Source organism: Saimiri boliviensis, chromosome 9, assembly GCF_048565385.1.
Source record: "Saimiri boliviensis isolate mSaiBol1 chromosome 9, mSaiBol1.pri, whole genome shotgun sequence".
NCBI classification, from domain to species: domain Eukaryota; kingdom Metazoa; phylum Chordata; class Mammalia; order Primates; family Cebidae; genus Saimiri; species Saimiri boliviensis.
In genome coordinates, this window is record NC_133457.1 from 42,570,339 (window position 1) to 42,583,646 (window position 13,308).

The 13,308-nt window shown below is 36.3% G+C and overlaps 1 protein-coding gene across 13 annotated transcripts in view; it reads right to left on the bottom strand.

Annotated features, from left to right (window-relative positions):
- The window catches only part of SLC4A7 (solute carrier family 4 member 7), a 102,914-nt gene that overhangs the window by 10,436 nt on the left and 79,170 nt on the right, over positions 1 to 13,308 (bottom strand). For all 13 annotated transcript variants that reach the window (XM_074405750.1, XM_039480210.2, XM_074405747.1 and 10 more), the window contains 5 exons: positions 9,882 to 10,043; positions 9,446 to 9,697; positions 6,586 to 6,654; positions 4,911 to 5,084; positions 2,487 to 2,618 (listed from right to left, as the gene is read on the bottom strand). In XM_074405750.1, coding sequence (XP_074261851.1) covers positions 2,487 to 2,618; positions 4,911 to 5,084; positions 6,586 to 6,654; positions 9,446 to 9,697; positions 9,882 to 10,043 — 789 coding nt within the window. The remainder of the gene's footprint in view (positions 1 to 2,486; positions 2,619 to 4,910; positions 5,085 to 6,585; positions 6,655 to 9,445; positions 9,698 to 9,881; positions 10,044 to 13,308) is intronic.

A 13,308-nucleotide genomic window follows, 5' to 3' on the forward strand; every position in this document is an offset into this window, starting at 1 on the left:
GTGCTGCGATTATATGCGTGAGCTACCATGCCCAGCAACTTTCATTTCTTTATGTAAATCACTTATACCATTTAAAAATCAACTACATAAATGTGATTATCAGTTATTATGTAGGTTTATAATGAAAGATAACATTCTGTGAAACCTTATCACAATACAATATGAGCAGAAGGTCTTTTGGATAAGGCAGGGATTTTCAACCTCAGCAATACTGACATTTAGGTTATAATATTTATCTTCTGTAGAAGTCCTATGTATAAGAGAGTATTTCACGGCACCCCAGAATTCTACCTATTAGATGGCAGTAGCAGTCCCTCCAGTTATGGCAATCAAAACCATCTCAAACGTTGAAATATTCTTGGCAATGTCTCAGTCAAATACTAACACACCAATTTGCTGAGGGTTATCTGTTGCTTAATTCTCCCCAGCCCACCCTGGTGATAATTACTAATAACCATCATGGTAGTTCCTATTCTCTTTTTAGAAGTACATCAATGAAGGCAGTATCTTAAATCATTTAGCAAATATTTACAGAACCCAGCAAAAAGACCACTATGGCTGGTTAACACTGAGGCTCAAGCCCACATTGAGATCCACTTGGACAGTGGACACAGAGCAAAATTAGGATGTTAATATCGGGGGTGATAGACAGGGAAGTAGAGGAGACACTGAGACAACATTCCTATTTCTTTGCCTTACTAACAGAAATTTGACTATTTTGAGGTGCCAATGTGCCCAGACTGTAAAAACAAATAAACGAACAAAAAAAAAAAAATAAAATAAAAAACAAAAACAGAAAACAAAAACAAAATGAAATCTCCCAGCATTCCTTGCAACTTAGTAGGATCATGAGATGCAAGCAGAACTTACTGGATGACATTCTAAAAAGACTCCTTAACCTGACAATATGGTAAAACGATTTTGCCTTCTATCCCTTCCTTTTTCCTGCTGTCTCTAATGCTACCATGACAGCTGGAATTTAACAGCCATTTTGACTCATTAAGTGAAAGTGAGGATGGAAAACCATATGCTGAGGTCAGGAAAAAAGTAACAAGTAGCCCCCGATAAGGGGAGCTTAACACTACATCACTTGCTTTCAAGAATTCTTTTACTTGAAACGCAATAACTTTATGTTTAAAAGCCACTTTTACTTTTTTTTTTTGTTATATACCACTGAAACCTTATTCTAACTAATACAGAAAGTAATAAACAGGCAATTTGGCCCATGTATTTTAGAGATAAAATATATCCTATTTGAAAAATCACCAAAAACTCAAGCCGGGCACAGTGGCTCACAGCACTTTGGGAGGCTAAGGCGGGCAGATCACCCAAGGTCAGTAGTTAAAGACCAGTCTGACCAACATGAAACCCTGTCTCTACTAAAAATACAAAAATTAGCCCGGTTTGGTGGTAGGTGCCTGTAATCCCAGCTACCTGAGAGGCTGAGGCAGGGAGAACTGCTTGAACCCAGGAGGTGGTTGCAGTGGGCTGGGATCATGCCACTGAACTCTAGCCTGGGCCACAGAGCAAGACTCCATCTCAAAAGAAACAAAACAAAACTAAACACCTCATACATATTTATATATATAACTACGAAGAAAACCAAAATTTTAATTTTAAAACTCTGGTGTCTGAATTCAAATTAAAATTCTAATTAGTATCTAATTAAAGAATTTGAATTGTTGTTGAAAAATAAACATAAAACCAATAAAATTTTAATCTCTAAACAGAACCATAACATTTAAAAATATGTATCTTTTTTCTTATCTTTGATTTTCAAACACTACACTGAATGGGAAAATAGATCAAAGATTACAATCAACAAAACCATCCATCTAAGTACTCAAGTCTCTACTTTTCCTTCTTATTAACTGATAGTATCAAGTTGGTTATTAAAAATCAAATTCCAATTCAGAATAAAGGATTTATGTTTAAATTTCAGCATACAAATTAACTAATTGTGGTACATAATAAGTGCATATAAAGACTGTTTTATTACTTTTTAAAAAAGATACTTAAAAATCCTTTTTTTGTCATTATGTAGGCCAATTATTATGCTATTAAAATTAAATATATGCTAAAGTTTATGTTAAATGTATTTAAGGTTTACTCAGATACTATATTCTGATGTACAACTATTTTGTGTTACCAATATTTTAATATTGCTAAAAGCTCTAATTCTTCTGATTGCTGATTAAGTAAGCACATGTTACGTAATTTTTGAAAAGTATTCCTGTGTTAGAGTTATGGAGGTACAAGGTAGTGAAATGGTTAAAAGCCTACATTTGGAACAGTTACCTAACCACTCTCTGCCTCAGTTTCCCTATGTGTAAAATAGAGATAATAACAGTAACTACTACACTTTATAAGGTTCTTAGAAGGATGAAAGGAACTGATTCATGTAAAGTGATTATAATGGTGCCTGCAATATGGTACAAAATATTAAATAAGAAAGTGGTGTAAGTTTAAAATTCTCATCTTTTTACCTCTTTCTCTTTTTTCTTTTTGTCATCCTCTTTCTTTTTCTTACTTTCTGGCATGAGATCATCAAGCCAACTAAGTTCTCTCTTCGTGAAACACAGGTCCATGAGCTTGCGTACAAACACTAACGCAAGAACCTTTAACAAGTGGGAAAGAAAATAGTAAGTAACATATACTATAAACTCTATCACTTAAAGAGGAAAAGCATATTTATTAAAACTTGTAATAAAAAATGCTTCATATAGTTTTTAAATTATTCACAATTATTTTGTTCCAAATGAATTGAGTCAATTATTTATCTTTCCGAACTCTCTACTAAAAAAAAAAAAAAAAAGCTTTAACTAGAGGAAAAATGGAAATAGCATTCTTTTTTTTTTTTTTTTTTTTTTTTCTTTTTTTCTTTTTTTTTATTGCATTTTAGGTTTTGGGGTACATGTGATGAACATGCAAGATTGTTGCATAGGTACACACATGGCAGTGTGCTTTGCTGCCTTCCGTCCCCTCACCTGTATCTGTCATTTCTCCCCATGCTATCTCTTCCCACCTCCCCACCCCCCGCCCCTCCCCCATTTCCCCCCAACAGACCCCAGTGTGTAGTGCTCCCCTCCCTGTGTCCATGTGTTCTCATTGTTCAACACCCGCCTATGAGCGAGAATATACGGTGTTTGATTTTCTGCTCTTGTGTCAGTTTGCTGAGAATGATGGTTTCCAGGTTCATCCATGTCCCTATAAAGGACGTGAACTCATCGTTTTTGATGGCTGCATAATATTCCATGGTGTATATGTACCACATTTTCCCTATCCAGTCTATCATCGTTGGGCATTTGGGAAATAGCATTCTTAGCCTTCTCCTACATAAACCCTTACACTCTGTACAAAATTATGAAGCAAGTTAAACACTGAATATCAAAGCAAAAAAAATTATTTTTAAGACTTTATATATTACATAAGTATATATAAGTTTTAAGAATCTCTTGAGCAATGCATTAGAGTCCCGATTTCCAACATTAGGTTTTAACTTTTCAATCATATGGGAGAAATGAAATACTACTTTAATTTGCTTTAACTGCTGCTGAAGATCAGCATGTTTTTGAATGCTGACTGGCAGTGAGATTTCCACTTCTGTACTTGCTATTTTCTAACCTTTGCCTGGTTTTTTTGTTGTTTATTTTCTAACCTTTGCCTGTTTTTTTATGACTTTTGTTTATGAATTTATGAGTTCTGTGTAGCTTGAATAAAAATCCTTTATCTGCCTTGTATGTTACAAATATTTTCTCCGGTTCACAGTCTGATTTTACTTTTTATACTTTTCGAACATGTAAAAAACATTTAATTATCATGTGGTGAAATACAGCATAACAAAAAATATATATATAAAACAAACAAACAAACAAAAAAGAAATACAGCATATCTTCCTACACTTGGATTTTCATATCTTCTTAGAAAAGTTAGTCCCAATCAATGGATTATACAATACTCTTTTATATTTTCTGCTTCAATTTATTTACCACTTAAATACTGAATTAAATTATGATTTCTGAACATGGTCTCAGAAGGATTACAACATTACTTAGCTTCCAGTATACAGTTAAATCGTCCAATACTAAATTCTCCCATACAAAATAAATACTACCTTTAATGAAATAACCTGCTTACAGTATTCAAGTGATAAAATTCACAATATATTCAGATAAACTTCTGGACCCTTTTGTCTATTTTATTTATTTGTCTATTCATATGCCAATTCCATTTTATGGTGGCTATACTGACTTGTCAGCAATTTTTTTAATTTTTGGTTATCAAAACAGTACAGTATCAACACATAAACAGCAAAGTAGATGGCAAAGACCCCGCCCCCACTCCTAGCCAGGACTCCTTCTTAATTATCATTATCTTGTTATTCTCTAGTAGTTATGTCTCTACTTCTAATGAATATGTAATTTACATACAGTAAAATTGAAAAATAGCATGTGTACAGTTTGATACTTTTGACAAGAATATACTACTCATATAGTATATACTACTCATATAGTCGTCTTCATTACTTTTTGACTTCTAGATCTGTCAATTTCTAGAAAATATGTATTGAAATATTTTAATAATGAACAATGCTGTTTTGGTTGCTTTGCTTTTACATTGTATTTGTTCCATGAATGTCCTAAATTCTGAAGTTGTTTAAAAACACAAAACTGAGTCCTGCAGCCTAAGGACTAAAAAGCATAACAAATGAAAATTTACAAAATAAAATAATTCAGACTGAGAAACAACTGGTTTGTATCTAGAAACAGCTAATCCACATTTTCAAACACCTAAAGAACTTAAAATGCATTATTCCTTTTCTCAAAGTCAATTATAAATAAGAAAATTATTATAAAAATAAACAAAAATGTTATTAATTAGTGACAAAATAAGTCTGAAGAAATCTTACCATCATGGGAAAAACCACTGCAGCAGCTGAAACTTTTATCACCCATAAAAGGACCAAGCAAGTAAGCTGAATGACTGTGAAAATATGGACCTTCCAGAGAGGCACATAACGGAGGTATATCAAATCAGGCTGATGCTTAGCAGGCATTCCAAATAATTTTATACGATCAAAAAACTATGAATAGAATAAAAAAACGAACAAAGAAGATTTCAATAAAATATTTCTGCTATTCAGAAGAATTTATATTCAACTTTAGAGTTTCACGTATTAAACTATAAGCTCCTTGACATCTTCTGATAATACTGGAGAATGTTACAGCAAGGATTCTCTGGAACCAGGAGGGTAGGCAGGGCGGCAACTAAGCAACCACTTGAACTGCTGTAATTAATGTAATCAGAAAACTCAAGCCAAAATGTTTAATTCAGAGGATTAAAATATCTAGATAAACTGATACTGAAAATAAAACTGAGCAAATGCCTATCTTTTTGAGCTTTAATTTCTTCATTTATACACTGGGAGTAAGATCAGCCCTAATCATCTCACAAAACTCTTAAAAATCAAGTGAGATAAAGAAATAATTTCTTGACCAATGAAGAGGAGATCCTGGATGATGTTGAAATAATAAAGATGCTTTCCTGCCACTAGCCTATGAGCTGGAAACTTTAGACAACATCCTTTCCATGAGAAGAGGTGGTCATGTAGGGCTAACTGTGCTTTATGATCTGCTTGGGTTTTTTTTTTTGGGGGGGGGGGTTGTTTTTTTTGTTGTTGTTTTTTGTTTTTTGTTTTTTTGAGACAGGGTCTCACTGTGTAATCCAAGCTGGAATGCAATGACTGGCATGACCACAGCTCACAGTAGCCTCAAACTCCTGGGCTCAAACAATCCTCCCACTTCTGCCTCCTGAGCAGCCAGCACTACAGGCACACACCACCACAGCCAGCTAATTTTTAAATATTTTGTAGAGGCAGAATTTCACCGTGTTGTCCAGGCTGGTCTCAAACTCCTAGCCTCAGGTGATACTCCTTCCTCAGACTTCCAGTGTGCTGGGATTACAGACATGCGTCACCACAGCCACTCCAAATGTTTTATACTAAAATTAGATGAGTACAAACCTTAAGAAGTTTTATTAGGTTGCTTCCCACTAACTATTAAAACAAAATAATGAAATCACTGGCCTAGCTAATAATCTTCAGTATGTCCTTCTATTTCTCTGTTTCCTGATTTACATTAGGATCTCTTCCTTTCCTCTCTGCCAAATGGTTAGTGTTTTGAGGATTACAAAATGATGTATATGCTAGGCTTTATAAGCTGTATTGTGTTACACAAATGGCAGGTCTGGCTATTTTTATAGGAAACTAATATCCAAACCTTTTTCCTAATCCAAACCTTTTGATCCTCCCTCTCACTATACTAGTCTTGATTGAGTTATAGGGCTTTTCATTGTCTTCAATCAAAAACAGGTAAGGACCATGTCAGCTCATGATCTCACTTTCTGGAGGAAAAAACGTGCAGTAAGTAATCACTTGACAAATGTCGTTCAAAGTCATCAGTTAGAAAACTAACCTCCCCCCAAAATGTCAGAGTTGAGAATAAATCACTACCATCATAAAAACAATCTTTGCATACTAAAAATATCAAGTTTCTATGGAAAATCATTCAATATTTAAAACTTGCCTGGATTCCTTTTAATGAGGAAACTCCCATGTAAAGGAAAACACCATACAGAACAGGCATTGGAATAAACTGTAAGTAAAATGACCACAATTAGAACTCATGAGTAATAAGTACACAAAAACATAATCAGTGAGAGTAATTACGGTGCTAGAATTAAAAGATCCTTCAATCATGAGGATTAAACCTACCTAACATCCCCACACATAAGAAAATTGCTAATATACAATAACCTCCTTGAAAAGTTGCTCATCTTCTACATAATGTTTCCTAAAAAGGCAGTATGTTTACTTAAGAGCAGGGGTATTGCAGTCAGACTTAGTTTTAAGTCAAAACTTAACCATTCTGCACCTCAGTTTCTGTATCAGATTGCTGTGAAGATTCAGTGACTTCAAATACATAAAATGCTCAGAAAAGCAATTGATACATATTAACTACACAAAAAATGTTACCCATTATCATTGCCATCGCTACCTCTGCAGTGAATATTATGCAGTAGCCTTTACTGAGAAGAATTAAAATCCACCTCCAAAATAAAGTCCTTACTACTTTGGCAGTTATGACAATCCCAAACTGCCTACGTGCTTCACACATATTCATCCTACAAGAAAGTCTGGCTATTAACAGAGCCCATCTGTTTACTCAAAAACCACAAACAGCACCCTGATCTAAGGGAGAGTCCTGCAAGGAAAAATGAATTAAAACACTAGAGAGGAAAACCACATCTACTACACCTCTTCTGAACAACCTAGCATATCTTTCTAAGGACACTGGAAAAAAAGAAACAATTTATGAAGAAAACATATTTTTAAAAATCTAAGCAATGCCTATAATCCCAGAACTTTGGGATGCCGAGGCAGGTGGATCACTGTGGCTAAAAGTTCTCGACCAACCTGGCCAACATGACGAAACCCCCATCTCTATCAAAAATACAGAAATTAGGTGGGCATGGTGGCACATGCCTGTAGTCCCAGCTGCTTGGGAGGCTGAGGCACGAGTGTCGTTTGAACCCAGGAGGCAGAGGTTGCAGTGAGCTGAGATCACGCCACTTTTCTCCAACCTGGGTGTTGGAGTAAAACTCTGTCTCAAAAAGAAAAAAGAATGCTAAGAAAAAGAAATAAGAATGAAAAAAGCTCCTGAAAATTAAATTTATAAATATCAAAATGACTAAAAATTTTTAGTAACAATTTTGACAGACTGAACACCCATATAATGATAGGAAAAAAAGGAAGAAATTTTCCTAAATAGCAAGGGGTAAGAAGGATAACAAATTCAGAAGGTCTGAGATCTGTTTAGTTGGAGTTGAAGAAATGTGTAACAGAGTCAGTAGAAGAGAAGAGGAAATAAAGAGGGCAAGAAAATTCCCACAGCAGACACAAAGCACAAGTTTCTTGAGGATACTGACTGAGCACGGTAAATGAAAAGCCCCTGCCTAACTGCCTCCCTAAATATCTGAATGAGATTTCACAAAACTAGAAGTTAAAGAAAGAACTCTAAACAAGTTCACCATTCATGGTACCTTGCGTAAAAATAATTTATCAATACAAAAAATGAATACAAGAAAAAGGGGGACCTGCACATATGATTTTTTGCAGTAAGGGAAGGTAACAGATGTTAGAAAAACTTATTTGGTCTTGAGGCTTGGGCTGGAGTAAAACAGTGTATATTTCTGCCTCCCTGCAGGCAAATCACACTGCTTAGTCCTCAGCAAATATCGTAACACCATTTATGTGTCCCCAAAAGGTTTAAATTTCTGTAATCTAACTTACAGGAGAAGCAAGGAAGGCTTAGTTATCATCATAGCGCAAAATGTAAATGTTAATAACAACTTTTATAATAGTACTAAAATTAAAAGTAGAAACCCAACAAGAGGGATGTGTTAGAAGGGAGAATGAGGATGGAGTCACAGGCGAAAAGACACCACAACCTTAGGTCAGAAGCTCTCAAACTCTGTGGTCTCAAGATCCCTTTATATTCTTAAAAATTACTGAGGTCATTTCCCCTCCTCCACAAATACTTTCGTTTGTGAGTGGTTTATACATATTGATATTTGCCTATTATAATTTTTTTTTTTGTTTTTAGAGACAGAATCTCACTTTGTCACCCAGTTTGGAGTGCAGTGGCCCAATCACAGTTCACTGCAGCTTTGACCTCCCAGGTTCAAGCAATCCTTCCATCTCAGCCTCCTGAGTAGCTCAGACCACAGGAGTATGCCACCACACCCGACTAATTATTTTTATTTTTGTAGAGACCGGGTCCCCAGGCTGGTCTTGGAACACCTGGCCTCAAACAATCCTCCTGCCTGGCCTGCCAAAGTGCTGGGATTACAGGTGTGAGCCATTGCACCTGGCATACATTATTTTAAAAATAGATACAGCGTGGCCGAGCGCGGTGGCTCAAGCCTGTAATCCCAGCACTTTGGGAGGCTGAGGCGGGTGGATCACGAGGTCGAGAGATCGAGACCATCCCGGTCAACAGGGTGAAACCCCGTCTCTACTAAAAATACAAAAAATTAGCCGGGCATAGTTGCACGTGCCTGTAATCCCAGCTGCTAGGGAGATTGAGGCAGGAGAATTGCCTGAACCCAGGAGGTGGAGGTTGCAGTGAGCCAAGATCGCGCCACTGCACTCCAGCCTGGGTAACAAGAGCGAAACTCCGTCTCAAAAAAAAAAAAAAAAAATAGATACAGCGTACCACTGAAATGCTTGCTATACTAAAAACCTAATGACGTTATTTTCCAAGTAAACTGTAAAAAACAAATCTAATTTTAGAAATTTTAAGTATATTTTAACGTTTCATTTTCACATAACTAAGCATAAACGTTATAGTAAGATTTTAAAACACTGCAATAAAGAGGTTTTACCTTTAGCACTGAAGTCATGAACACGGAGAGGCCCATTAGAATAAAAATCACTAGTCCTGTAACTCGCTGTTCACGAATTCCCAAAAACTTGGGTTGTTCCCCTGGAGCAGAACATTCAGATTCGACTTTTAGGCTGTTGACATGACTTATTGACAACACTGTTGCAGCCACAAACCATGGAAGTCCCATGACAGAGCAAACTCCCAACATAACACCAACCATGAGCAAATCAAGGTGATAGCCAGCTCCTTTCTGCAAAGTGAAATGAACATAAATATCTGTAAGTCTAAATTGTTCTCTCAATTTAAAATTCTACACCCATTATAAAGAGGGAAGAAGCTCATTTTCATCTTGCACCTTTTAATGTTCTAATTATTATGAAAACACCTCAAACCCTTGAAGAATCATAATGCTTAGGGCAGAATTCTAAAATTACCTTTAATTTGTGCTCCTTTCTGTTTATAATTACAGCTGTGATTTGTTGATCCATAAAGATGAGAATAGTACAAAGCAGAGCAGGAATAGCAGCTATTAATAAGGTCCACCAAGGATTATCTCCCAGTGGGTTTATGATCCACCCTCTTTCTGGATGAGTAGGCTGTTAAAAAATTAAAAATAATTTTTAAAAAGTCTCCTTCCTGTATTGTACTAAATTTCTAAAGCACAAACTTGATCTGTTCCAAGAAATACCAAGGAATAGAAAACAACTGAATTAAATCTTGGGATACATGGTATATTTTCAAAGATGGCTACAGGAATTCTTCCTATCCCTTCAAGTAGACCCCCTGCCATGTGACTCAATCCACCTAGAGGTGGCATCTGCTTCCTTCCCCCTTGAAACCAAGATGATCCTGTGATTTACTTTACCCCACAGAATAAGGCCAAAGTGACACTGTGTGAATTCTGAGCCTTAACCTTAATGGACCTTGCAGCATCTTCTCTAACTCGCTTTTAACACTGAAATAATTATGCTTTCGAGTAGGTCTAGATAAGCTTTCTTGAGGATAAGACTATCCTCAATATAGTGTATACAGTAGTGAGTGTGTGGGGGCGGCAGGAGGGAGGCTGTGGTGGGAAGGGGCGAAGGCTACCATGTGGGGTTTAAATCATCTGAGCTGTTTAAATCATCTGAGCTGAGGACTCAGACATGCCAACAAAAGCATATGGCTCCATTAAGCCACTAGATGACTGCAGCCCATACGGCAGACCACTAGCCAGCTAAGCCTACTCCCAACTGCCATAGAATTATAAACAAATAAAGGGCTGTTGTTCAAAAGTTTGTTATGTGGAAATTGATAAGCAAACCAGAATGTCATTTCAACATGTTCCTGCATAATTCATGTAACGTGAAATCAATCTATCTACTAAATTCCTAAACTACACTGCTTTACAGGTCCTGCAGACTTAGTGATTTTTGACAGGGTCAGCACTAAATCAGAATTAGCCCTCAATACATGATATTTCCAAAGCAACCATCAACAAAAACAGGACACTTTATAAGATACTAATACATTTTTATGGTATAATATAGGATTTATTTTATAGCAAAAATTTTTTAGAAGATCAAGAGAGTTTAGTATATTTGGGATTGCATATATTGAAATCTAAACATACGTGTTTATTACCTCGACTTGGTATTAAGCTTGTTTCTTCTTCATGAAAACATTTGTCAATACAAAAGGGAAATTTAATACCTTCAAAGTTCAGGTAATTCAATCTTCCCACACTGACATAAATGAAACTACCTCAAACTCAATACAGTATATGAATAAAAATATTTTATACTACTTATACAATGCCATTTCCTTTTTTGTTGTTGTTGAGAGTGAGTTTCACTCTTGTTGCCCAGGCTGGAGTGTAATGGCAAAATCTCAGCTCATCACAACCTCTGCCTCCAGGGTTAAACCGATTCTCCTGCCTCAGCCTCCCAAGTAGCTGGGATTACAGGCATGTGCCACCATGACTGGCTAATTTTTTTGTATTTTTAGTAGAGACAGGGTTTCTCCATGTTGGTCAGGCAGGTCTCGAACTCCCGACCTCAGGTGATCCACCCGCCTCGACCTCCCAAAGTGCTGGGATTACAAGTGTGAGCCACCACACCCAGCCTGCCATTTCCTCTTAAGAGTTTCATGATTTGTTTCCACAAGTATATTTTATGCCTCTTGAAATCAGCCTATTACCTGAAAGGCATATCAATAAACGAATAATAAGGACATATTTAAGAACCAGAATAAGGAACTTAGGCAAGGATTACAAGAAATTATATCAAGTTTTGAACCAATATTCATTTGTAGTTTTATTTATTTATATAGTCTCATAAAACTTAGTTTAATAATATCATATTTTTATGTTAAAAATACAGACTTTCTAAAAATTGTTGGCAGATTATTTTCCACCCATGTTCCCTACTTTAAAAACTGCTGGTTTTAAAAATAACATTTTTTGATCTCAGTGCAATATTATAAAATAATATATAATCATTTATAATATAAAATAAAGGCCAGGCGCGGTGGCTCAAGCCTGTAATCCCAGCACTTTGGGAGGCCAAGGCGGGTGGATCATGAGGTCAAGAGATCGAGACCATCCTGATCAACATAGTGAAACCCCGTCTCTACTAAAAATACAAAAAATTAGCTGGGCATGGTGGCACGTGCCTGTAATCCCAGCTACTCAGGAGGCTGAGGCAGGAGAATTGCCTGAACCCAGGAGGCGGAGGTTGCGGTGAGCCGAGATCGCGCCATTGCACTCCAGCCTGGGTAACAAGAGCGAAACTCCGTCTCAAAAAATAGTAATAATAAATGATCTTCATTATATTCCTATTCCTGATCCCCTTTAAATGAGCTGCTTCTGAATGAAATCACCTAACTTGTTAAATTAAAAATGTAGTAACTTGTTAAATAAAATATAACCAGTGACACTACTTAAAATGTATCTTTGCTTCTAGCATAAGCAAAGGAGGATGGAAGAAAACAAAAACAGAACAAAAGGAAAATTCAAAGTTGCTAATGAAAGCAGAAAATTCAAATGGATGCTCAGATCAAATAGCATTGTTCTCAAAGAACACATTTCGTTTTCTCCTGATGCTGCTGGAAATTGTTACATGGAGCTTTCCAACTGCTGTCAGATATATTACCCTTCTAGAAATTTAACTAGAGCCTCATGCCACTCTTAGAAAATTCAACTTTAGGTTACCTTTTTGTTTTTTTTTGAGACAAGAGTTTTGCTCTTGTTGCCCAGGCTGGAGTGCAATGGCACGATCTCGGCTCACTGCAACCTCTGCCTCCCGGGTTCAAGTGATTCTCCTACCTCATCCTCCTGAGTAGCTGGGATTACAGGGATAGGCCACCACATCTGGCTAATTTTTGCATTTTTAGTAGAGACAGGGTTTCACTATGTTGGCCAGGCTGGTCTTGAACTCCTGACCTCAAATGATCCACCTGGTTTGGCTTCCCAAAGTGTTAGGATAACAGGTGTAAGCCACTGCGCCCAGCCTGGGTTACTTCTTTATAAAACAATAAAGGGTGTTTCCTTCTCCCTGGAAGGTACAGCAAGAACTCCAGGTAGGAAAGCAAACACTTTCTGTTTTTTAAATGGTTCCCTATACCTTACCACAAATATTTTCACTCACTGTCTCTAATGGACCAGCATTAATACTTTTAAGTTCACATGTCTCTTTTCTGTCCATATTCTCATTGTTTATACATATGAAAAATACATATAAATTATTTCCTTTCAAAGCATCAGCTGTTCAAAGAGACTACATACTTTTTAAAAGTAACTAGTGAGAAAATGGTATCTTGCTTTAAAGTGGTATGGTATTCCCAAGTAACAAACAGACAAATAAATTATTTCCTTTCAAAGCA